The sequence below is a fragment of the Poeciliopsis prolifica genome, unplaced genomic scaffold (assembly GCF_027474105.1).
Source record: "Poeciliopsis prolifica strain line A6 unplaced genomic scaffold, Auburn_PproV2 SCAFFOLD092, whole genome shotgun sequence".
Lineage (NCBI taxonomy): Eukaryota > Metazoa > Chordata > Actinopteri > Cyprinodontiformes > Poeciliidae > Poeciliopsis > Poeciliopsis prolifica.
Window position 1 is genome coordinate 1,047,111 of NW_026562467.1, and position 26,110 is coordinate 1,073,220.

The 26,110-nt window shown below is 40.3% G+C and overlaps 3 protein-coding genes across 4 annotated transcripts; 1 reads left to right on the plus strand and 2 right to left on the minus strand.

Moving 5' to 3' along the window:
* Positions 1 to 453: 453 nt before the first annotated feature.
* On the minus strand, positions 454 to 13,489 carry LOC129353568 (serine-rich adhesin for platelets-like). Of its 2 annotated transcripts, none has more exons than XM_055022915.1 (9): positions 13,257 to 13,489; positions 7,396 to 7,458; positions 7,172 to 7,307; positions 6,971 to 7,097; positions 4,567 to 4,683; positions 4,218 to 4,332; positions 3,992 to 4,138; positions 2,949 to 3,060; positions 454 to 2,057 (listed from the first exon to the last, which is right to left on the minus strand). In XM_055022915.1, the coding sequence occupies exons 2-9, from the start codon at positions 7,435 to 7,437 to the stop codon at positions 454 to 456; spliced, it is 2,400 nt and encodes a 799-aa protein (XP_054878890.1). In that variant the 5' UTR covers positions 7,438 to 7,458; positions 13,257 to 13,489. The 2 variants fall into 2 exon arrangements, with proteins under 2 accessions (XP_054878890.1, XP_054878891.1); XM_055022916.1 differs by lacking the exon at positions 13,257 to 13,489 and adding an exon at positions 12,667 to 12,947.
* Positions 13,490 to 16,631: 3,142 nt separating this feature from the next.
* LOC129353558 (kallikrein 1-related peptidase b22-like) lies at positions 16,632 to 18,603 on the minus strand. Its single transcript, XM_055022909.1, has 6 exons — positions 18,536 to 18,603; positions 18,184 to 18,373; positions 17,923 to 18,105; positions 17,724 to 17,785; positions 17,141 to 17,289; positions 16,632 to 17,039 (listed from the first exon to the last, which is right to left on the minus strand). The coding sequence occupies exons 1-6, from the start codon at positions 18,573 to 18,575 to the stop codon at positions 16,872 to 16,874; spliced, it is 792 nt and encodes a 263-aa protein (XP_054878884.1). The 5' UTR covers positions 18,576 to 18,603; the 3' UTR covers positions 16,632 to 16,871.
* Positions 18,604 to 23,780: 5,177 nt separating this feature from the next.
* Positions 23,781 to 25,468, plus strand: LOC129353563 (snake venom serine protease Dav-PA-like). The gene is given in 8 exon segments (XM_055022911.1): positions 23,781 to 23,814; positions 24,040 to 24,232; positions 24,315 to 24,331; positions 24,334 to 24,499; positions 24,814 to 24,875; positions 24,976 to 25,100; positions 25,198 to 25,275; positions 25,277 to 25,468. Coding segments are annotated over 8 exon segments (753 nt in total). The 3' UTR covers positions 25,355 to 25,468.
* The last annotated feature ends 642 nt before the right edge of the window (positions 25,469 to 26,110 follow it).

A 26,110-nucleotide genomic window follows, 5' to 3' on the forward strand; every position in this document is an offset into this window, starting at 1 on the left:
GAGTGACCTCTTTCTTTTTGGAGAACTGGGTAGCAAAGAGCTGCTGGACTTGGAAGACTTAGAGTTCTTCTTCTTCATCCACTGAAACTTGACAAACAGTTTATCTGAGCTGGACTCCAGCTGGGACTTGGTCAGAACATTGATCCTGACCGCAGAATCCTGACCTCTGGAGGGCCCCATGTCCCGTTTCCCAGGAGGCTTTGCTCCTTCAGATCGGTCTGCCACCCTTTCAGGACCTTTGGTGGTGGTTGTTTGGAGCTGAACGTCTGATGTCAACGAGGAAGAGGAGCAACTGGATGAACTCTGACCATGAACCGGACCTGAGGAAGGAGGAGACGGACTGGCCGGAGACGGACTGGCTGGAGACGGACTGGCCGGAGACGAAGAGGACGACTGACTGAGGAGGCTCCAGAGGAACGGGTTCTGGCCTCAATGTCCTGAGCGGCTCTGAACTTAACAGGCGCAGGAACAGGAAGTGAAGTCGAAGCCACAGGAGGACTTGAGGCAGAAGCATGAACAGGAAGTGAGGCAGAAGCAGGAACTGAGGTAAAAACAGGAACAGGAAGTGAGGTGGAAGCAAGAACAGGAAGTGATGTCGAGCCAGACACAGGAAGTGAGGTCGAGCCAGGAACAGAAAGTGAGGTGGAAGCAGGAACAGGAAGTGAGGTGGAAGCAGGAACAGGAAGTGAGGTGGAAGCAGGAACTGAGGTAAAAGCAGGAACAGAAAGTGAGGTGGAAGCAGGAACAGGAAGTGAGGTGGAAGCAGGAACAGGAAGTGAGGTGGAAGCAGAAACAGGAAGTGAGACAGAAGCAGGAAACTGAGGTAAAATCTGGAACAGAAAGTGAGGTGGAAGCAGGAAAAGGAAGTGAGGTGGAAGCAGAAACAGGAAGTGAGGTGGAAGCATGGACAGGAAGTGAGACAGAAGCAGGAACTGAGGTAAAAGCAGGAACAGAAAGTGAGGTGGAAGCAGGAACAGGAAGTGAGGTGGAAGCAGGAACAGGAAGTGAGGTGGAAGCAGAAACAGGAAGTGAGGTGGAAGCAGAAACAGGAAGTGAGGTGGAAGCAGAAACAGGAAGTGAGACAGAAGCAGGAACTGAGGTAAAATCTGGAACAGAAAGTGAGGTGGAAGCAGGAAAAGGAAGTGAGGTGGAAGCAGAAACAGGAAGTGAGGTGGAAGCATGGACAGGAAGTGAGACAGAAGCAGGAACTGAGGTAAAAGCAGGAACAGAAAGTGAGGTGGAAGCAGGAACAGGAAGTAAGGTGGAAGCAGGAATGGGAAGTGAGGTGGAAGCAGAAACAGGAAGTGAGGTGAAAGCATGAACAGGAAGTGAGGTGAAAGCATGAACAGGAAGTGAGGCAAAAGCGTGAACAGGAAGTGAGGCAAAAGCATGAACAGGAAGTGAAGCGAAAGCATGAACAGAAAATGAGGCTGCAGCAGAAACCGGAAGTGAGGTGGAAGCATGAACAGGAACTGAGGTAAAAGTAGGAACAGGAAGTGATGTCAAGCCAGAAACAGAAAGTGATGTCGAGCCAGAAACAGAAAGTGATGTCGAGCCAGGAACAGAAAGTGAGATGGAAGCAGGAACAGGAAGTGAGGTGGAAGAAAGAACAGGAAGTGATGTCGAGCCAGAAACAGGAAGTGAGGTGGAAGCAGGAACTGGAAATGAGTTGTTCGAAGAGGGAACCCTGGGTATCTGGGCTGGTCCCCAGGAACCACAGCTTGGGTCCAGATTACTGACGGAAGAAGACTTAAGAGGAAGAACTGCCTTATTGTTCACTATGAAGTCCATCATGGCGTCCCCAGATGAGGAAGGGTAGGGTGGAGGAGTAGAGCAGCTAATACTGACGGATGGAGCCGAGGAAGCAGCGGTACCAGACCCAGTTCTGATGAAGGTGCTGGTGGAGCCAGCTGGAGGAGCAGCAACACCAACAGAACCGCTGTTGGTAGTGGCAGTGCTGCAGGTCAAGGGTCGGCAGGTGGAGGTGGGCGGAGCAGGACGCATGGTGGAAGAGGATGGTGGACTGGAGAAGGGGATCCAGGCGACCTGGAGTTTACCTGGAATCAGAAACAACAGGTCAGAATCTCTAGACAAAACCAGGTCCGACCCACGGATTCTCTGGGCTGCTGCAGTCCAGTTCCTGAACCCGACTAATCAGAACCATCTGGACCAAAACTTCAGGTGGTTTAAGGACTTCTGTGGAAGTTTTGACTTCACTAGGACCTCATGATCCCAGAGTCTGGAGGAATGGAGTGGATCAGAACCAGAACCCACCCTGCTGAAGGATCTGGGTCACCATGTCTGCTGGTTCTGGTCCACTGGGACTCTGAAGCCAATAGCCAACGTAGCCTCTACCAGAACATTTTACAGCTTCACGGAGAATCTGTTTCATTTTTCAGCAGGACCTGGTACCGACCCAAAGTGCAAACGGTACCAGAAACTGGTCTAATACCCCTGGGAATATTGGGCTTTATGGGCCAGCAAATGGGCCGAACCAGAACCTCAGATAATCTATGAAGTATCACCAAGGGGAAAATGAGCGACACCAGAACCAGAGATCCGAAGCAAGCTGGACTTCCAGAACTTCAACAGAACCTCTGCGCTTTGCCGCATTGATGCAGTAATTCATGCAGATGGAGTCCAGATCAGAACTGAGTCACAAACATTTCTGTCCAAAATGTTTTTATTGATCTGATTGGATATTTTTCTGTGTGAACCAGAACCAGCAGAACTGATTCACAGTTCTGCTGGTTCTGGTTCAGTTCAATCAGAATGAATGAATCCAGAGGACATGTTTGGTTTTTATAACCTCCTGATCTAAACAACAACCAGAACTGAATCCACTGAATCTCTGCTGCTGGTTTTAAAATTATTTATTTCTGCTTCTCATCAGACAGAAATTAAAGATCCAGACGAGCCAAATCAACCACATCCGATCCGAATCTTACCGAAATTCAGGATTCCCTCCACGGAGTTTCTGTTGGTGGTGACCTTCACGTCGATCATCTTGGAAGGAGGACGGGAGTCCTCGTCCACCAGGTCCTTCATCTGGGAGGTGATCTGCCAGGACAGGAAACGCGCCTGGTTACAGCGTCCATGTTTGAGTTTAATGACTCATTTAACTTATTAACCAACTAATTAATATCATCAACATCTCAGGTGTTGAATACAAATTAATGATGGAAAATGGAAGACTGTTCATCCAGGAATCCCTGCAGCTAGTGTGCTAACTAGCAAAGCTAAATTTTAGCTTAGCACTTTTGCTAACATTGACAACTTTTAGCACACTTAGCTTCCCCTAAATTAAGTTGTTGATTAAAGTTTCTTGGTAAGAAAAAAAAAGAAGAGAAAACAGAACTGCTTTGTAAACAGATTTCAAAATAAGAGCGTGAATATAAACATCTGAATATTTGATGAATTTTTAACAGTCAATAACCAAAACTTTAACACAGACATTGAACTTTATTCAACTGAAAGTTTTCAAAACAGCCAAGTAAATTAGAGCGTCAGTATTTTAGGGGAAGCTAAGTGTGCTAAACATTTTTAAAGTGAACAAAAGCACTAAGCAGAAGATTAGCTGCTATTAGACGATTAGAGGAAGGGTGCTTCCTAATGGTGCATAACAGATTTGAATTTAATAATATTCTATGTTGTAGCACATGTTGTGTTATTGGCACATGAAGGGTATCAAGACTGTTGTAGTTAGCAATTTATCATTAGCTTCCACTAAATGTAACACTTCAGCATTAGCAAAGCTAATGTTTATGATTAGAGCTATAGGGTTAGCAAAGCTGACTTTCTAGTTAGCTTTAAAGTCAGCTTTCTGTATCAAATATACCAAACTATCAGGCTACATGACGCGGAGGAACAGAAACAAACATTTCCTGTCCTGCTGTCACAAAGCTAATCCTCAAAGTGAGGCTTTGACTGGGCCGTTGGGTTGGTCTGTGTGGCTTGGCGCGGTCAGGGAGGCGATGAGGGCGGGTCGTACCTGGGATATGCAGCCCACCAGGGTGGGCAGGTTGGTGGTGTTTCTGGCCTTTTCTGCTGCTTCAGTCAGTGAGACATGGCTCTGCTGCAGCTGCTTCACAGTCTCCATCTTCCTGCTGATCAGGTTACGTTCCACGTTGTAGACGACCTGCACACAGGAACAAAACCGTGAGGTCCAGCAGGAAGCAGCTGATTCCTGGAGGTAGAACCAGGCTGGGTGGAGTTACCTGGATCTGTCTGGTGATGTCATCAAACCTTTTCTTCAGCAGCTCTATCAGCATGTCGACGTGCTTCTGCAGCTTGGAGGTCATGAAGGACTCGCAGCGGGCCAGAACCTCCAGCCTGGACACAACAGCAGGGCTTAGCGCCGGATCAAGCCGAGTCGGGTCAGATCGGGTTAGAACCTGGAGACCTGCTAGCTCTCCGGAGGATTTTATTGGGTCAATTGAATGACATCGTCCCAGGCCTGCCGCCCTGCAGCGCCCCCTGGAGACGTCACGTCCTCCTAACTGCTCTGGACAGCAGGAGATGAGGAGGCTGCTCTTCATCCTGGGGACGGTCTCCAGGCAACCCTACCTGGCCTCCATGTCCTGCAGGCTCTTCCTGGACGCGTCCATCTGCGCTCTGAATGGCTGCATGCAGGCGTCCAGCTGCTTCTTCACACTTGCCACCGCTTTGCTGACAAAGTCGAACCTAGACAGGCCAGGGAGAGGTCAAAGGTCATGACGCACTCAGCTTCTTTTTTTCATTTTTTTTGAAAGATTGAGCATTGAAAACAGTTTAGGCCTTTCTAGTTGACTTAACAGCCGTACAGTGGAAGGCTGATCTGGGGATTATTTTTGGATTAACTCAACAGGACAGTTTTCTTTTAGCTAAAACAGCTCTTTGCAGAATATACAAGGTTTTTTAAATGCTAAATGTTATTTGTAGTTTAGTAGGTGAATGATTTCAGCCCTAAGAGGAGCATCATGCAGATCCTTCCTCCCGGCATTACTGCTGCAAAACAAACCACATATTCACTCCCCTGCTGGTTTCTGCACTGCTTTTATTGTCACTAATTGTAAATAATTTGTTTTAATAATCAGTGGGCTGTTTCTTTGGACTGTTATAATAACAGCTCAGTGTTGATGAAATATTGCCCTTACTGTACAGCAGTGCTTAATTCCAGTCTGCATGTTTCAGATGAGCCTCTATTCACATGATTGCATGACCATCAGGTCCTGCAGAAGCCTTAGACTTAGACTTGTACTTTATTGATCCCTTGGGAAGACTCCCTTAGGAAATTAAAGATGTTAATCACCAAAATATTCAATCCAGGTGTGTGGCAGAAACGTGTAGGGCAGGGGACGCGAGGACCAGAACTGAGTACATTGCTGTGCAGCATTTTGTTGCTTATTCTGTTTTTATGAATTTTGCAGATTCCTATCTGTGTGAATCTACTGGCTTTCATTTCCATCACTTTGCTGCTGTTGAGGAGAAACGTATCTGCTGTGAGACATTCATGGATATTTTTGTCAGGCTGGACAATATCGGTAAAAAACATACAATGTAAGCATTTCATATCAGTAAATGTTAATTATTGATTAGTTTTTTGTTTTAAATATCTGAAATCCTGTCAAACTGGAGGCCTGATTCATCCTCAGTTTTCACTCTATGCAGTTTTTTTTTTAAGCAGTTTTGGGGCAAAACATGAAACTGTTGCTGCACAACAGTTTCATGTTGTGCAGGTTGTTGCTATGCAACCAGACCAGGGCTGAAACGATTCAATGAGTGATTCGAGTTCCTCCATTACTAAAATCCCTCCATTACTAAAATCCTCGAGGAAGCTTCGTTAATTTGTTTTATAATTTAATGCGCCGTGTTCCGACCAGGTTATTACTTGCATTGCCCAGCGCTCTCACTTCACCTCTGAGTCGTTGATGAAAGCTGTTAGCAGCATTATGTCTGGTTTTCAAGTTCGGCCCATGGGGATTTTATTGATTGATATGATGTCTGGGTCTTCGTCATTTTCCTGGGGACCAATCAGTATCCTGAAGATGCCTGGACTACGGCAGCTTTTCTCCTCCCAGAGCTGCTGCCTGGTGGCGGTTCAGAGCCTGCAGGTGTAGTTAAGCAGGTGAGCGGATACACTGAGGCCGGCTGCGCATTAGATGATTCAAGCAAGTGTAGCTTTACAGACGAACCGGAAAATGTATTTCATATCATCCTGGTCTCAACAAACGGAGCACGTTGTGGCGGCACGTAGCTGGGAGATGAGTTTCTGTGTGTGATGAATGAAGGAGTTAAATCTCGTCACTAACATAAACACAAAAGCTATTAAAATTCTGGGAAAGGTCAGAGTTCATCTATTAAGTTGACTGAAGATGAATACAGAAAATAAAAGCTGGACCTTTGATCTTATAAGCGCATTTGTGAGCCTGCCTCTTTGTTATTGAATTGAATATATTTTCATATAACTTTTCTTCAGGTCAACTTAGAAAGTGAGCTGTTATTGTTACGAGTTAATTTTCTAAAACTACAGAAAAATAACTGTTAAGGAAACTCAACTGTGAAAAACTGGACTGATGTTGATATACAATAGTAATTCTGCTGTTATGTTAGATTTATTATTATTTGATCCAATTACTCCATTAATCACAAGAATGATCAACAGGTGTTGACAAGCTACCATGCTAGCTTAGCTAGCCATGACAGATTGAGCAACTGAAGTATTCCTCTGCCTACATCTCCCAGAATTCTGTGCATTCTGGACCAAAGTTCAGTGAAAATTCAATATATTGAATATTCTATCACACATACTATCAATTGATATTGATCACGTGTTTATTGAGCTAAATATTGTTATTGATTTATTGTCCAGCCTGACTCGTTTGTTGCGTTTTGGACAGAAAGACAACTCCTGGTAAGCTACTGACAGCTACTCTCCTGACAACCCAGCCTTTTCCTTCCATTCCCAGTTTGATGGAGGGTGGAGGAGCACCTGTGGCTCTGGTGGTCCGCCAGCTGGCAGTCCCTGCAGGTGAGCTGGCAGCAGCTGAAGCAGAACAGCTTCAGCTCCTCAGACGGGTGGATTCTGCAGAACTTGATGGGAAAAACCAAACTGGGTCCTGGGGAGGAAACAGAAACATCAGCAAGTCTGGAGGGAACGAGCCATAAACCAGGAGGAACCGGGCTGGCGGACCTTCAGGCTGCCGGTTCAGAACTCTGTGAGATCGGGTCAAAGTGACCCGGCGGTGCGCCGCCAGGCAGGCGTCGCACAGAGCTTCGTTGCAGTTCACACACCAGCAGGAGGCCGAGGCGCCGTCACAGGTCCCGCACTGAGGAAGAAGAGGAGGAGGAAGAGCGTCAGGTCTGGAGCCACTTCCTGTCTCTGTCCCACTTGAACAGCAGAGATCAGAGCTTTACCTGCCGGACCTGGACATCTCCTGGGTCTCCAGCTGTCTCCATGACGAGCAGAGAGGTCTCCACCTGAGACACACCAAACATCAGTAAAATCAGCAGTGAGGCTGCATCCGCTCCAGGAGAACACGACCCAATCGAGGCTGCGACCAGAGCCGGCCCAAGACAATGTGAGCCCAGCGGCTGCTTAGGCTCCCAACGCCACCAGGGGGCCCCCAAGAGCATCATTTGATCGTACTTGAAAGTGATAGGTTGCATGTTTTGTACACAGTACATACAAAGATATTAAACTTGCTAACTTGTTAAACGTGAACTCTGTGTTTGTTTTAATATATTACCATCAAGTAGTCAGTTTGCCTCAACACTCTGCATTTCAAAATGCTAATTAATTAGAGCATCTAAGGTGAAACCAAGAATAACAAACCCTGGTATGATGTAAGATAATTACATCATCAGTTGGTATGTTACACATATAATGCAAATTGGGACTGTAACTGGTGTTGACATGTTGGTCGGGATCCCCGACTGTAACTAGCAAATATTTTAGTAATTGGTTTTTCTATTATCCTGATAATCAATAAAAACACATCAAAAAAACACTATTAGCACATTTATCAATTAACCACTTAAGACATATCAATATTAGAGAGACAACAAATTAAAAGACGCAAATAAAACACATAATACAATTCTTCAAAATAATAAATGTAATAACAATAATATCATCTGTATTGCTCAAAATTGCACAATATGTCTATAAATAATTTTGCAGAATTGAAAAGAAGTCTTGAAATATTTTGTTTTCCAACGTAACGTTTTTTCCGCACAGTGAGAAACTTTCAGAGGATGAAAACACTGGACTCGGAGCAAAAATCAGATAACCCAGCTTCCCACCAGCATTTAACGCACCACTTATGCACAAAGCTGAGGCTGATTGAAGCGTGAAATGAGTCTCAAAAATCCTCACGCATCGTAACCTGATCTGTGCGTAAATGCAGTTTTGTCTGTGTGTATCAGGCAACTTGTGTTACTTATTTAACCTTTGTGGAAGTAGGAGAAGCTCTGAATTCATAATTATCAGATTTGTGAAGTTGAAGTAAAAAAAAAACTGTGTACAAATTTTATGTTTGTGGAAATTGTAATTGTATGTGTGTACTTTTACTTTGTATTGATCTCATTTGTACAAGTACCCAGAGTTATACATAAGTTTTCGATTTACGGTTTACAATCATGTGTCTCATGTAAAACTATCCAAAGTTTCACACAAAGATCCTTACAAGATTACAAATCCAGTAAGTATTTTGCATGTATTTTGAGACAATTTTCACTCCATATTGGTGAATCTGAACCTGGTAAAGTTAAAACTGCCACCTGAAGATGTCTGGATAAATCATAGTTTCAAAAAGTAGTTTTCATCTTAAATGCAATATTGGCTTATTTATTGCTCTGAATATTGCATTTTCAGCTAAACTTTTTTGAGCCTGAATACTCCAGTTAATCAACGGATTATTAAATTAATTGACAATTATTTTAATAATGATCGATTGTGATTCATTCTTTGCAATTAATTTATACATCAAATGTCACTATTACAGCAGACTTGGGCATGAAAAACAATGCGATCTTACATTTTTCAGAGTGGGCAATGTAGATACAACACAGGAAAAAATAATACAAATAATAATAAGAAGAAACATTAAATTAATGCAGGGGAAAGTGTAGAATAAAACAGTTAGACACAAAATAACGTTCCTATTTTTACCATTTAATAACAGACCAAAAACTATTATTGTTCAGATTGAGGACAAATTATGACACACACACACACACACACACACACACACACACACATCCATCCATCCATCCATCCGCTTATCCGAGGTCGGGTCGCGCCCCCAACTGGCTCCTCTCGATGTGGAGGAGCAGCGGCTCTACTCTGAGTCCCTCCCGGATGACGAGCTTCTCACCCCATCTCTAAGGGAGAGCCCAGCCACCCTACGGAGAAAACTCATTTCAGCCGCTTGTATCCGAGATCTCGTTCTTTCGGTCATGACCCAAAGTTCATGACCATAGATGAGGGTAGGAACGTAGATCGACCGGTGTTATGCCGAGAAATGCATGCCTGCCGAGAATTGCATCCCCTGTCGCGGGAGCGCGCATCGCTCTAAACTCTCGCATATTGATGAGTAAACGGGCTGAAATCCGACCGAAGAGGAAACTTTTAAAGATATTAGTAACATTATCACGTTTATTAATCATGTAAGCGCTAAAATTGTGGGTTTTATTTCGCAAATTAATTGAAATAAACACTGATTTTTTCACGTTTATTGAGCCATATTTGTCGAACGTTCTTCAGTGTCTGATGAACAAGTTCTCCGCAGCTGCTTTGAAATTCCAAGATTTTTCTTTTAACACCATAATAGCTTAAAACTTTACAAAACCGAGGCCCAATCCCAATTACGTAGAACATTTTATATTACGCTTAGCTGTCTAGTGTATTAATGTAGGGGAGATGCGTTTTAATTTCTGAGCCTGCTAATATTTGCATTCCCTGTCTATTGTCCTGTTCATATGAAACTTATAGTGGTAACTCAGGGAACAAGTGTCATTATGTAGAAAAAATGTAATTTCCAAGTTAGCAGGGGATGCAATTTTTGGCAATATGGATTTCTAGCTTGCCAAAATTTGCATCCCCCAAGTTTTCATCAAATATGATCCAATTGAGGTGAAACTCATACCAGCAGTTCTTACAACTACTCTGGTCATGTAGGACAAGTTATTTCACTCTTAACTCTTTATTTCTCAGAGTTAGCAGGGGGTGCAACTTTTGGCAATATGGATTTCTAGCTTGCCAAAATTGCATCCCCCCTGTTTTCATGAAATATTTTCGAAATGATATTAAATTAATTCCAGTAGTTCATAGAACTACTCTGGTCATGTAGAAAAGGTTATTTCACTCTTAACTCGTTATTTATCCAAGTTAGCAGGGGATGCAATTTTTGGCAATATGGATTTTCAGCTTGCCAAAAATTGCATCCCCCCTGTTTTCATCAAATATTTTTGAAATGATATTAAACTAATACCTGTAGTTCAAAGAACTACTCTGGTCATGTAGAAAAACATATTTCACTCTTAACTCATTATTTTTCAGAGTTAGCAGGGGGTGCAATTTTTGGCAATATGGATTTTCAGCTTGCCAAAAATTGCATCCCCCCTGTTTTCATCAAATATGATCCAATTGAGATGAAACTCATACCAGCAGTTCTTAGAGCTACTCTGGTGATGTAGAAAAAGTTATTTCACTCTCAACTCTGTGTTTTCTCCAAGTTAACAGGGGGATGCATTTTCCGGCAATGTGGAATTGCTCCTGCCAAAATTTGCATGTCCTCTCTATTTTTCTCAAATGTTATGCTAATAACATGGAACTCATAGCAGAAGCTCATACAACTATTCTTCTTATGCAGAAGATGTTATTCCACTCTTAATTTTTTATTTGTACACGTTAGCAGGGGATGCGTTTTATGGCACAGCCTATTATCAACCTGCCAAAATATGCTTTCCCTCTCCTTTTTCCTCAAATGTTATCCTATTGATATGAAACTCATACCAGCAATTGAGGGAACAAATGTGATTATATAGAAAAAGCTATTTCACTCATAACTGTTTGTTTTTTTAAGCTTGGGGGATGCATTTTTTGGCATAGCAAATTATGAGCTGCCGATATTTGCATGCCCTTTTTTTCAGCTCAAAAGTGTCATACAGATTGAAAGTCACTCTAGTAGCTCAGAGCATACGTGTCATTGTCTAGAACATTTCATATAACACATTACTATCCTAATTCTCCAAATTGCAGGACATGCATTTTCTGACAATTTTCATTTTGAGCACATTCTCAGATGCATTCAATATTTGATGACAATAGCGGGGATGCAGATTTTGGCAACCTGAAATTCCACATTGCCGGAAAATGCATCCCCCTGCTAACTTGGAGAAACACAGAGTTGAGAGTGAAATAACTTTTTCTACATCACCAGAGTAGCTCTAAGAACTGCTGGTATGAGTTTAATCTCAAATGGATCATATTTGATGAAAACAGGGGGGATGCAATTTTTGGCAACCTGAAATTCATATTGCCAAAAATTGCATCCCCTGCTAACTCTGAAAAATAATGAGTTAAGAGTGAAATATGTTTTTCTACATGACCAGAGTAGTTCTTTGAACTACTGGTATTAGTTTAATATCATTCTGAAAATATTTGATGAAAATAGAGGGGATGCAATTTTTGGCAAGCTGAAAATCCATATTGCCAAAAGTTGCACCCCCTGCTAACTCTGAGAAATAAAGAGTTAAGAGTGAAATAACTTGTCCTACATGACCAGAGTAGTTGTAAGAACTGCTGGTATGAGTTTCACCTCATTTGGATCATATTTGATGAAAACTTGGGGGATGCAAATTTTGGCAAGCTAGAAATCCATATTGCCAAAAATTGCATCCCCTGCTAACTTGGAAATTACATTTTTCTACATAATGACACTTGTTCCCTGAGTTACCACTATAAGTTTCATATGAACAGGACAATAGACAGGGATGCAAATATTAGCAGGCTCAGAAATTAAAATGCATCTCCCCTACATTAATACACTAGACAGCTAAGCGTAATATAAAATGTTCTACGTAATTGGGATTGGGCCTCGGTTTTGTAAAGTTTTAAGCTATTATGGTGTTAAAAGAAAAATCTTGGAATTTCAAAGCAGCTGCGGAGAACTTGTTCATCAGACACTGAAGAACGTTCGACAAATATGGCTCAATAAACGTGAAAAAAATCAGTGTTTATTTCAATTAATTTGCGAAATAAAACCCACAATTTTAGCGCTTACATGATTAATAAACGTGATAATGTTACCAATATTTTTAAAAGTTTCCTCTTCGGTCGGATTTCAGCCGTTTACTCATCAATATGCGAGAGTTTAGAGCGATGCGCGCTCCCGCGACAGGGGATGCAATTCTCGGCAGGCATGCATTTCTCGGCATAACACCGGTAAATCGAGAGCTTCGCTTTTTGACTCAGCTCTTTCTTCACCATGACGGACCGGTACAGCGCCGCTTCACGGCGGACGCTGCGCCAATCCGCCTGCCGACCTCCCGCTCCCTTCTTCCCTCATTCGTGAACAAGATCCCGATACTTGAACTCCTCCACTTGGGGCAGGTCATCTCCCTCGACTCTATCATCTATCATTTTCCAATACAGCAATACTTGTTCATGGAAGTCTGACAAACCTTCAAACCTCAGAGGAGCAGCGAGTTCAAGCCGCAGAGCTGGATAAAGTCAGGGATGAAACTGTGATGGACCTCAACAACTTCACATTCCGTCCACAGACGGCGGCGGCCATCTTTCCCGTCATGAACAGACCGCTGCTGCGCATGCGTGCTGCAAGCCGTTCACTCATAAGTCCGGTGCTGATGTGGGCCACTAAGTGGACCGAGATGTTCTCTGTAGGCCGGAACATTCTCGAATGAAACATTAGTCCATATTTGTCCAGCACCTGAAAGTAGGTCCAAACTGGGCCAACAGAACCGAGCAGGCCGGTTCCCTCCAGCAGGGGTCGCTGCTCAGTCTGAAGAACATGAGTTTTTCTGCTGGAACTGCTTGTTGTGAATCTCCTCTAACGGGACGAACACGAGCTAATTCTGGCGCCAGAGCTACAGAACCAACCCAGCAGAACCTCTCGGGTTTCTGCTCTTCCTCCTCAGCAAACCTTCAGCTAACTAGCGGCAGGTTCACATTTCCCTGACATCCGGTAGAAATCTCCCTGTTTGCCGTTTATAGACATGGAGACCAGGACCAGTTCGGCTTCTAACGGACTCACCTCCTGCTACTTCCGCCTCTCCGCGCCGCTCCGCCCGGATCCTCTGTCCACCATCTGCCGCTTCTTCCTCCCGCTGCTCCTCTCGGACCGATTCAGCTCCCACAGCTTCACGTTTAGAGTTCTGGCTCGGTTCTGATCTGACATCAGGTGGCTGAACAACAAAACTGCTGAAGGCCGACTGCGCATGCTCAGTTTTGGAGCAAGAAACCCTGAAACCAGTCCAGTCCTCAACTTCCGGTCCGGTTCTGTCCGGTTCAGACAAAAAGCTCTCATGTGGATGAAGTTAAATATTTATTTAGTATCCAAAACCGAAACAAGTTGAAGTCTCAGATTGTTTAGTAAAATAAAGTTTCAGCCATTTATTGACATGAAATCTGACTGAGAAATTTGTCCAAGCAGATGGTCTGTAAGGTTATTTATTTGCATCGTCTCAAATTATAAGAAGCATTTCCCAGTACAGAAAGCAAAGTTATGTACAGCCATCACTTGGCTCACTGCATTTTCTTTATGGGGTTATAAATAAAATTGCATGTGTATTCACGTTTGATCTGAACTAAAATAAAAAATAAAGTCTCGTTATGATCAATGACTTATTCAACCTACTGACGGCATTTATTTTTTCTATGCATGGGTTCTCAGCTGGCTGTCTATAACAGATGTTTGAAAATGGGCGGTATGATCAGTATGGAATGGATTTGTTGGAGTTCATTCATTCACCTGAACACGTTTAAGTACCTGACCAGAACCCCTCAGTGTAAATTAGCTTCAGAAATGATGAGATTTGGTGATATAAAAAACAGGCTTTAATGCCGGAAAATGATTAAACTTTACAAGCCGTACATGTCTTCCAAATGGATCAGAACCAGAGTTATATTCACCGTCCAGCACCGGCCACTGAGCCCACCTTAGGGGGACACCAAGAGTGAAGCACCAGTCCTGCTTTATTTTCTCCTCATTCTGCTCTCTCTCAGGTTTTGCCTTCCTTAATCTGTTATTGTTCATGTGTTACTGTCACCAGTCTGAACTGCTATGGTTATGTCAGCGTGCAGCCATGTGCGCGTGAGCAGATAAAACAGATAGAGAAAAGACAAAGAGTCCTTTTGTCCATTACAGACTGTTCCTTATGAATCATTTGTAACATTTTTGGTCTATAAAGTTACAAGATTCATAATTTCCTTTATGAAGGACATTTTAGTTCCATTAGTCTTTCTGTTTTTCACAATGTAACATCACAGGCGTTTCTCTTTTTCATACGCTGTGTGTTTGTCCTTAACTTGATCTTTGTTAGCATTTTAGCTCCTCTTTACACCAAACTAACTTTTAGCAAATAAAAACAGATGATTATGAGCAGCAGATGAATATATAATCACATCTCTAATTGGTCAAATCACAGACTGTCACTCGCCGCTTCGTCTTGCTACTGCTCCTCTTCCTTTCTCCCTGCTTTCCTCATGGTCTCTACTTTTCCCTGGTTTGGGTTTATTTTTATTCTTTGGACTTTGTTGTTTTTTGTAAGTTGGATTTTTAATTACATCTACATCAGAACTTTTACGTCTCCTGCCTGCTGCATTTGGGTCCACACTTCAACCACAGACATCATGACAGACGGTGGAAATGCATTGAACTTGAAAGTCACTCTGTCCACCATGGTCAGTTTGTAATTCATATATGTAAACATTTAAATATAAAACTTGCTTTTCAGAAGCACATAACTTTGTTGCAAAATAAAATGGCCACAATTGACTTTTTCCTTAAATCCTCAATTTAAAAAATAAATATATGAATATTTTTACAGCCAAAATATTTGCTTACTAAAAATCTAAGAAATAAATTGCCTGTCGGCACCTAGTATTAACCTCCTGCAAGTCTCCATGCTAACCGCAATGCTAGCACCTTGTTAGCCTCCCTGCTGACTTCACCCTGTAGCAAATGAGTTTACTGTGAGTTTATGTGACATCTGAGTCAAGCTATATGTAACTTATATTTCATATTCATTTAGTACAAACAAAGTCTTTTTAATGATATATTTTTTATATCATTCTAAAATATAATAATCATTACATTTTATAATATACAATTATAAAATTGTATATATATGTATAAAAATTGCCTTCTCATTCCCTCTGAGCTCGGGTCCTCTACCAGAGGTTATCTATATATATAGATCTATATATATGGTCCTCTACCAGAGGCCTGGGAGCTTGAGGGTCCTGCAGTATCTTGTGCCAAGGACTGCTGCACATTTCTGGACTGAGATGTCTCAGTCCAGAAATCAGCCGACCAGTGATCAGCCGAATGACATCCCAATGTTAGTGCTGTAGATCCTGATAATTTGGACCCTTTGATGGTCTTCAGTTGATTCTCTCTGTGTATCCCCTCACTGGGTGGGGACTTGTAGTTAAGTCCCCACAGTCCTGACATCCGGGTTCCTCCCTTTTGCCGTAGCATTTGTGTTGTATCTCGTCAATCTCAAGTTGTGATAGCAGTTGCCGTTTGCGGATGTTGGAACACTGAGCTACTAGTTGTTTAGCGCTTAGTGTTGACTGGGGATGTCGAAGTAACCATTCCTTCCCCAGTCTTTGCATGTAACCTCTCTCACTAGGGTTACTTGAGTAGTAGCATTCCAACAGATCCACATTTTCATCTCTCGCCCATTTCCGTCTTATTCCAGTAGCCCATTTGTCATCAAGGTGCTCTGGTTCCCCAACACCTGACGCAGACCTTGTTTGGCCGGGCGACGTCTGAGCCGGCATGTTACGCAACTTAGTATCTCTCATGGTATGAGGTAGGCAGTAGCTTGAAGGGTCTTGCCTAAGGACCCAGACTGGATTCGAACCCTGCCCTCTCGGGTGATATACTGATGCCTTATGTATTGAGCTATCCAGTCAGCTATATATATATATATATATATATATATATATATATATATATATATATATATATATATATATATATATATATATATATATATATATATATATATATATATATATATATAAAATTTTACAAGTATATATTTTAATTATAAAATTGATTAAAATAATTAACTTTGTAACTTTATTATGCTGGGACCAATTTTTTATCCTGACCCCAATTGTCTGATTTCTGAAAAGGTTTTCATGACTGTTCTTGGAAAGTTTCTGAAATTCATTTCATCATTTAAAAATGTTTTGTTCAAAACTGTCAGGATTTCCCAGAAAAGATCCAATCACAGATGGTGCGAAACTGATAACATTGTTCTCTAAACTGCTTGATGAAAACCTGCAGGTTTTTAGTTTTTGATGATGAGTTTAACAGCCTTTAAAACTAAAACTAAAACTTTTAAATTCTGTTATTTTCTTCAGTAATAACCAGAAATAAGCACCAGACAATCAATCAGGTCAGAAAATAGCCATTTATTTTCCAGTCATTTGACAGTGGATATTATATTTGATTATTACAAGCAGCAGCTTTACTTATTGAGAAATAAGATATTGTCACAGATTAATTTGTACACAAACTTTAATCCCTTAATAATTCAGCTGCAAATCACAAAATGAATCAACTGGAAAATTTAAATGTAAAATTTAACTTGAACTTTGTAATTTTATTATGCTGGGAACATTTAGTCATAATTCAGATTAATCTTTCTTCTGGCTGACGAATTGTTTTTTCTATCCAATCCTTGTAGCCACAGATGTCAATGAAAGCGCTTGGTGCACTGAGTGCATACTCCGGATGTCCAGAGAAGGAACAAACTCCATACAGCCTGTCCTGGAACACCCATCCTCCACCATTGTCACCCTGTCACAAACACAAAGCTTTCAGTTTATATTCTGCTGTGATTTATCCAATAAAATAGACACCGAGTTTTTGTGCAGAAAATGGTTTAAAGACTGACGTACTTCAGATATGTCCTTCTTAGAGCTTTGTGCACTGTACCACTTCTGGAAACTGTACTCAAAGAACTCATGTTTAGACATGAGCAGTTCCATCTTGTGATGTTTATCAATCTTAATCTCTGCACACTGCAGATCATCTGAACGATGATGGACTGTAGATGAAAAGCAGCATAAACATGTTAGGTCAATTTAAGTGTTGTCACATTTTGCTCAGAATATCACCTTGTTGTCTGTGGTTATTAAACTGCAGTATGTTACTTGTACAAATAGTTTTTTTTTTTTTTAATGAAAACTGTCACTATGTCCTCATGGTAAATATGAGACAGATAATCAATGGAAGCATTGATTTCCTCCACTTCCTCCTTGTTGTCCTAGATATCTGCAGAAATGCACCAGTCCAGGTCAAAAACACCCAATCAGAGCAAAGAGGAGGGTCTTAGTGTTGTCAATCAATGCTCGTGTAAACCCTGCTCACTATACAGGGGAGGACTAATTTGTTGGTTTGAATTTTCAGGCTAAGGTTACAGTTTTTTCAGCACTTCCTATTTCAGCTCTTCAACAAGAAAAACATAAACATCCATCTCACTTCTTTTGTTAAACAGGCCAAGTTTTGATCCTCCATAACCTGCAATCTGAACCTTGGTGCCGCTGAAACACAAGAAAACAAAACTAAAAATAAATCACATTAAGAAAAACAACCAGAGCTCAAATATTTTCCTGGATGAACTTTTTCTCATTTTGCAGATCAAGAAGCAAATTCTTAAATTTGAGAAGCTAAAACTTACAGTAGGAGAGTATCTGGACAGGCAGCTAGTTTGACTGGTTCGATTGTTGTTAGTACTGGCAGCTTGAGGAGCATGATGTCATGTTTACGGCCGTTGCTGTCTCTATAAATCTCATGATGAGTAATTCTATACGTCGTTGTGGGAAGCCATTTAGGATGAACTCCGACATGTGCCTCGATAATCCTAGGAAAATAAAACATACTTAATAGAGAAACAAATTAAGTTATTGGTGATTTGTCAGTAAGATGTTTCCTGACTCACCATCCTGGATCTGACTCCCAGCAGTGAGCTGCAGTCAGAACCCAACGATGGCTGATCAGAGATCCTCCACAAATATAATCCTGTACCTTATTATGTCCATAGATCTTCACATGATACCTACGCTCATCGTCTCTACATTTCTCACCTCCAACAATTCTCTTCTGCAGAGACACTGAGCTCACTGCAACACCTGGAGAAGAAAGTTGCTGTTTTAGCAATTTCAAACAGTAGAAACAAAGAAACAACATGACAGCTCATAATGAAAAGGATAAAATAAAACACAGATCAACATAATTCATAGCATTCAGAGCCAGTGTAAGTGTCTCCAGTGTCTCCAGTGAGTCCGACTCACCCAGACCCAGCAGCAGCAGAAGAACCTTCAGCAGAGCCATTGCTGGTCCAGCTTCCTGTGAATGTCTGCAGTCCTGCAGCAGCTATTAAACTCTGTTCACAATTTCCTGTTGGATAAGAAGCCACCAATTACAGGACGGACGCCGGTCTGTCCAATCACAGGAGAGTCACCCAGCTCTGTCCAGCAAGTTAGGGACTTGCTGGACAGTCCCTAACTTCTGAATTATGGTCCTCCAGGGTGTTTGTACGACAAGCAGTTTTTTTGGCTGTGTAGTCCATCAGTTTCAGTACAGATGTTTTTCATGACAAAGTAAAGAACAATGTGAGCTGAGGATTTGTAGGATTCCTTTAAATTTGGCCGATCAAAAGGATAAAACATGGCAGAGTTACCAGTGTATGAAATTTATGTCTTTAAGAATTATGAAAACATTCAATAAATTAAATTTCACAAAACCTGAGAATTATTCATCTGGCAGGAGACGTAAAAGTTTTGATGTAGATTAAAAATCCAACTTACAAAAAAAACAACAAAGTCCAAAGAATAAAAATAAATCCAAACCAGGGAAAAGTAGAGACCATGAGGAAAGCAGGGAGAAAGGAAGAGGAGCAGTAGCAAGACGAAGCGGCGAGTGACAGTCTGTGATTTGACCAATTAGAGATGTGATTATATATTCATCTGCTGCTCATAATCATCTGTTTTATGTTGCTAAAAGTTAGTTTGGTGTAAAGAGGAGCTAAAATGCTAACAAAGATCAAGTTAAGGACAAACACACAGCGTATGAAAAAATAGAGAAACGCCTGTGATGTTACATTGTGAAAAACTAAAAGACTAATGGAACTAAAATGTCCTTCATAAAGGAAATTATGAATCTTGTAACTTTATAGACCAAAAATGTTACAAGTGATTCATAAGGAACAGTCTGTAATGGACAAAAGGACTCTTTGTCTTTTCTCTATCTGTTTTATCTGCTCACGCGCACACGGCTGCACGCTGACATAACCATAGCAGTTCAGACTGGTGACAGTAACACATGAACAATAACAGATTAAGGAAGGCAAAACCTGAGAGAGAGCAGAGAGCTTCAGTCTTTGCTTCACTTGATTTTTGGTTATTAAGTGATGAAAAACTAAACATCAGACAAGCTTAAAGCGGTGAGCAAAAAGGAGACTTCCTCCATCACTCGCTCTCCTGGGTCCACTGCGTCTTCCCCACCATCTCCATAACTGAAATTCATGACAGTGACTTTAATGTCCAATGCATTACCATCCTTCTCTTATATACTTTCAAACTCATAGAAACCTTTAATACATTGTGTTTTGTTTCTTGACAAGTTTAAACACAAAATAAATTTTCCTTATATAAAAGAAAATTTGCATATAAGCTTAATAGTTATTTCTGTGCAAATCACCTGTAAATGTAACAGTTAGCAAGCTAGAAATAAATATTTTGCTATATCAGTGTTAACTATCTAGTTCAGAAGTTTATAGAGTCAGTTTGCTAAACAAATATTTCATTTGAAACTGTGACATTTCCCAATGAATGCATAACATGTTGAAAATATGATTGAAAATGAACCTCGAGACTGTAACATTACAGTGTTGGAGATGATCTTTTCTCCAGCTTGGTTCGTAATGAATGAGGTTCAAGAAGAGTCGGTGAGTTGAAATCATCAATCTTACATATTAAGACCAAAATACAGAGCTGGTCCATCACCATGTTTCCTGATGGGAGAACAAAGCAAATGGTTCCTAGCAGCAGTTCCTCGTTCATTTTCTTGGTTTATATCTAAACTCTGCTCTATAGAGGACATTTCCTAACATGTCATTTTCTAAAATTTACAGGTGTATATGTGCATGTATGAGTGTGTGTGTTTCCACAGCCAGACCCCATACTGCTGCACCCTACACCCTTCTATGAAGGGTGTAGGGTGAAGTCAAAGTGCACATAAAGGTTTGAAGGTTACAAACGTAGAAAAATTTGAGATTTGGGGCAGTACCTGTGTCGTAACCTGGACATCCAAAATGGTGGGACTGGTCACTGCTTAGGCATGTGTGCTGCTAATAAGTACAACTACAACAACAAAAAAATGATTTTAAATGTATAAAATTCATTGCTAGAGATATTTGACTGTTCAAAAGTCTTTTGTTTTGACTTGTATACAGAGCAAAATTCATTGTAATCACACATGTTCAGTCGAGTAAAACAAACATTATATCAAGACTTTACTTTTGAAAACTTTTTTTCTGTTTTGCAACAGACACAGCTTACTCTCTGTGAACATTGCCATATTTCTAAGATGGCAAAAATACAAAAATCAAATGTACAAATGTTCAATTTAACAGTCTGTGATTTGACCAATTAGAAATGTGATCACATATTCAGCTATTAAAAACATCTGTTTCATGTTGCTAAAATTTAGTTTGGTGTAAAGAGGAGTTAATGTGCTAACAAAGATCAAGTTAAGAAGAAAAACACTAAAAAAAACTGAAAAAAGCCTGTGATGTGACGTTCTGAAAAAACAGAAAGACTAATGGAACTAAAATGTCCTTCATAAAGGAAATTATGAATCTTGTAACTTTATAGACCAAAAATGTTTCAAGTGATTCATAAGGAACAGTCTGTAATGGACAAAAGGACTCTTTGTCTTTTCTCTATCTGTTTTATCTGCTCACGCGCACACGGCTGCACGCTGACATAACCATAGCAGTTCAGACTGGTGACAGTAACACATGAACAATAACAGATTAAGGAAGGCAAAACCTGAGAGAGAGCAGAGAGCTTCAGTCTTTGCTTCACTTGATTTTTGGTTATTAAGTGATGAAAACTAAACATCAGACAAGCTTAAAGCGGTGAGCAAAAAGGAGACTTCCTCCATCACTCGCTCTCCTGGGTCCACTGCGTCTTCCCCACCATCTCCATAACTGAAATTCATGACAGTGACTTTAATGTCCAATGCATTACCATCCTTCTCTTATATACTTTCAAACTCATAGAAACCTTTAATACATTGTGTTTTGTTTCTTGACAAGTTTAAACACAAAATAAATTTTCCTTATATAAAAGAAAATTTGCATATAAGCTTAATAGTTATTTCTGTGCAAATCACCTGTAAATGTAACAGTTAGCAAGCTAGAAATAAATATTTTGCTATATCAGTGTTAACTATCTAGTTCAGAAGTTTATAGAGTCAGTTTGCTAAACAAATATTTCATTTGAAACTGTGACATTTCCCAATGAATGCATAACATGTTGAAAATATGATTGAAAATGAACCTTGAGACTGTAACATTACAGTGTTGGAGATGATCTTTTCTCCAGCTTGGTTCGTAATGAATGAGGTTCAAGAAGAGTCGGTGAGTTGAAATCATCAATCTTACATATTAAGACCAAAATACAGAGCTGGTCCATCACCATGTTTCCTGATGGGAGAACAAAGCAAATGGTTCCTAGCAGCAGTTCCTCGTTCATTTTCTTGGTTTATATCTAACTCTGCTCTATAGAGGACATTTCCTAACATGTCATTTTCTAAAATTTACAGGTGTATAAATGTGCATGTATGAGTGTGTGTGTTTCCACAGCCAGACCCATACTGCTGCACCCTACACCCTTCTATGAAGGGTAGGGTGAAGTCAAGTGCACATAAAGGTTTGAAGGTTACAAACGTAGAAAAATTTGAGATTTGGGGCAGTACCTGTGTCGTAACCTGGACATCCAAAATGGTGGGACTGGTCACTGCTTAGGCATGTGTGCTGCTAATAAGTACAACTACAACAACAAAAAAATGATTTTAAATGTATAAAATTCATTGCTAGAGATATTTGACTGTTCAAAAGTCTTTTGTTTTGACTTGTACAGAGCAAAATTCATTGTAATCACACATGTTCAGTCGAGTAAAACAAACATTATATCAAGACTTTACTTTTGAAAACTTTTTTTCTGTTTTGCAACAGACACAGCTTACTCTGTGAACATTGCCATATTTCTAAGATGGCAAAAATACAAAAATCAAATGTACAAATGTTCAATTTAACAGTCTGTGATTTGACCAATTAGAAATGTGATCACATATTCAGCTATTAAAAACATCTGTTTCATGTTGCTAAAATTTAGTTTGGTGTAAAGAGGAGTTAATGTGCTAACAAAGATCAAGTTAAGAAGAAAAACACTAAAAAAAACTGAAAAAAGCCTGTGATGTGACGTTGAAAAAACAGAAAGACTAATGGAACTAAAATGTCCTTCATAAAGGAAATGAATCTTGTAACTTTATAGACCAAAAATGTTTCAAGTGATTCATAAGGAACAGTCTGTAATGGACAAAAGGACTCTTTGTCTTTTCTCTATCTGTTTTATCTGCTCACGCGCACACGGCTGCACGCTGGCATAACCATAGCAGTTCAGACTGGTGACAGTAACACGTCTCCTGCCTGCTGCGTTGGGTCCACACTTCAACCACAGACATCATGACAGACGCTGGAAATGCATCGAACTTTAAAGCCACTCTGTGGCTTTAATGTGGCCATGGTCAGTTTGTAATTCATATAATGTAAACATTTCAATATAAATAAGACATGCTTTTCAGAAGCACAATAACATTGTTACAAAATAAAATGGGAACAATGGACTTTTTTCTTAAATTTTCAATTTAAGAACTAAAATATAAGAATATTTTCACAGTCAAAATATTTGGCAGATGTGAATTCATGTAGATTGGAAACCAAACAGGTTTTTCTTAAAAAAACAACCTGAAAACAATGACGAGTCTCTCTTTCTTCAGAAAGTCATTTTATTTCATTAAGATTACAATCAAGTTTTCCTTTGAGCAAAACTCTGCAAAAACAGAAAATAATTTTTACTTTAGTTTCTAGAACAAATCTCTCAGTTCACTTGGAATAAAGCAAAACTAACATACAAGTAACTACAGCAAAATATGGGAATTGCTTGTCATAAGTTCCTTAATATTACTGAAAAGGAATTGACTTATGAAACAAAAGGATCGTGTTTCAATGGCTGTTTATTTAAGTTATAAGAGGTGGAAATGTTTCGTTATTAGTGAAATAATCTGTCAATGCAACTAGAACTTTTTAAAAGTTTCTTTTGGATGAGATGTTAAATTTCATCTCTATGCACCTGACAGCGCACATCAGTGTCGTCCTATGATTGGTGGCTTCCTGTCAAACTGGAACTTGTGAAGAGAGTTTAAAAGCTGCAGCAGGACTGCAGACATTCACAGCAAGCTGGACCAGCAATGGCTCTGCTGAAGGTTCTGCTGCTGCTACAGGGTGAGTTGGACTCACTGGAGACACTGGTGACACTTCCACTGGTTCCAGAGAGGCTGCTGCTCTCTGTGACCCTCAAACTTCCCTCTGATTCTTTTTCACACTGAAACTTTTTTGAATGTAAATACTGATGCTTTTCAATCTTTAACTGTTTATTCTTCTTCTATTCCAGCAGTCATGTTTGCATCTGATTTCTGAGTAAAGTAAGTCCACCTTTTTCTTCTTCAGGTGTTTCAGTGAACTCGGGTGTTTCTCTGCAGAAGAGAATCATCAGAGGTCATGATTGTGATAACAATGAGCATCTTCATTATGTTCGGCTATCAGGCAGGAAAGGTACTGCCACGACCCAGTGTGGCGGATCTCTGATCCATCCTGAGTGGATCCTCACTGCAGGTCACTGCTCTGAGATGGAGTCAGGATGGTAGGAAAGAGACATTAAGACATTTTTATCTGCAGTTGATCAGGTTTTCTAACTATTCATTATAATCTAACCTTTTCTGCAGGACTTTTACAGCATTTTTGGAGTTCATCCACAGACTGCTAAACAGGAGGATCAGATAATCCAACACAATCCTGTGATTTATGTTAAAGATGGCCAGCTGCATGACATCATGTTGCTGAAGCTTCAGACACCAGTCAGAAATATCCCACCTGCTCTGCTACCAAGATGCAGTAACCGACTTAAAAAGTAAGTCTTTTTCTGATCAAAAGCTTGAGTTTAGGTTTTCTGTCTCCACTGCCACAGTCCTGCTAACTCTGCTTCAGGACACCTGAGTCAGGTAATCATGCCACCAGCAGAACCAGAACCCATTTAGCTCAGGTGTGTTGGATCAGAGACACATGTAAAGGACGCAGGACATATCACTGAGGACTGGAGTTGGACACTCCTGTCTCAGTGGATGAAGACCTTCATGGATTTAGTTTATGTTGTTTCATTGTTCCTTCTTGCGATTCATTTTCTGCATTGTTGCCTTACTGACATTTATTCTAATTGTCTTTCAGTGGTGATGCAGTTCAGCTGGCAGGAGAGGGAGCAACGATAATCGGACCCAATAATGAGCGACGTGAGAGAAAATTAAAGTTATGAGAATAAAATCTTTGTTTCTGTCTCTACAGAAAAGGCCGAGTGAAGAACATGTTTATGATTCTCCTGTTTCTCTGCAGTACCCTATGATGCTGTTTCATCACATCTTCAGTGTGTCGACATGAATGTTGCTGCTGTTTCCTACTTCGATTCGACACGTGGGTTTATATTCCGTGCTGCATCACCGAACAAGGATGCTTGTGCTGTAAGTTTGTTTCTTCAATATCTCTCTACAGTGACTGGAAGACCTTTCTCTTTTGCAACATAAATAAATAATTATATTGATCTACATTTTTCTACAGGGTGACTCTGGTGGAGGAGTGATCTTCAACAAGCAGCTTTATGGTGTGATTTCTGCAGGTGGAATCAATGCATGTCAGAGAGCAGCTTTTTATCATGGATGTGTGTGAATACATGGAGTGGATAAGCAAATCAACTGGGCTTAAACTCAAAACATGAAGTGTCATGAAATCAAATTTTCAAATTTATCATGAAATCAAATTTCCTCTGTCGATGTTACTCGAGATCATCCCTAAAGTTAAATATATGCATTAAAAGGTGTGTTTTTCCTTTTGTGGGGCCTGTCTTAATGTTAATTTTATTACCTTTGAGTCCTACTGAAACACCCAGATCTTCTCTGGCCAGCCTCTTGCCCAGACCGTAATTTATGACGTGCAGCTGGAACGTTATCTCTGCCTCAAACTGATTCAACAAAATCTAATGCTAAATAATAACTATAAGTTTGGATCTAAGAACTAAAATGTTTCTATTTTAAGAAAAGCTCTTTTTGAGAATACCTGAAATATTTTTAAAGTAAAATATATTTGCTAATTTCTATTGTATTTAAGTAATATAAAATGCATGCAAATAGTGTGATTACAAAATAATTCAAAACATGTTGTTTAATGCTTAAGGAAATATCTTAATATATATTTAATTCTAGTATGGATAAGATTTTTTTTAAAAAAGTTTTAATGTTCCACTGAACTTTTGAACCGACACTAAAGAATTTATTGTCCTGATAGCAGACAGACTCCCTGTCTGTATAGCAGTTAAAGGAGTTACAGTCCTGTCTATCTGCAAAACCCTCCCTAGAGATTTATGTAAGTTCAGAGAGCCACCAGTTGTTTTAGTTTGGATCTATATCTAAGTTTCTCTTAACGTAAAGGCTACTCCAAATGTTCATGGTATATTTCATAGCATAAAGGTTAGCTT

Bases quoted from the DNA above. Each gene is read 5' to 3' on its own strand.
- LOC129353558 (XM_055022909.1), bottom strand. From the start codon at position 18,575: ATGGCTCTGCTGAAGGTTCTTCTGCTGCTGCTGGGTCTGG. The intron at 18,106-18,183 runs GTGAGTCAGGAA...TTATTTTCCTAG, and splicing joins TGGGAGTCAGATCCAGGATG to GATTATCGAGGCACATGTCG. The intron at 17,040-17,140 runs GTACGTCAGTCT...TGTTTGTGACAG, and splicing joins CTAAGAAGGACATATCTGAA to GGTGACAATGGTGGAGGATG.
- LOC129353568 (XM_055022915.1), bottom strand. From the start codon at position 7,437: ATGGAGACAGCTGGAGACCCAGGAGATGTCCAGGTCCGGCAG. The intron at 7,098-7,171 runs GTCCGCCAGCCC...TTTCCTCCCCAG, and splicing joins TCTGAACCGGCAGCCTGAAG to GACCCAGTTTGGTTTTTCCC. The intron at 2,058-2,948 runs GTAAGATTCGGA...TTCTGATTCCAG, and splicing joins GGAGGGAATCCTGAATTTCG to GTAAACTCCAGGTCGCCTGG.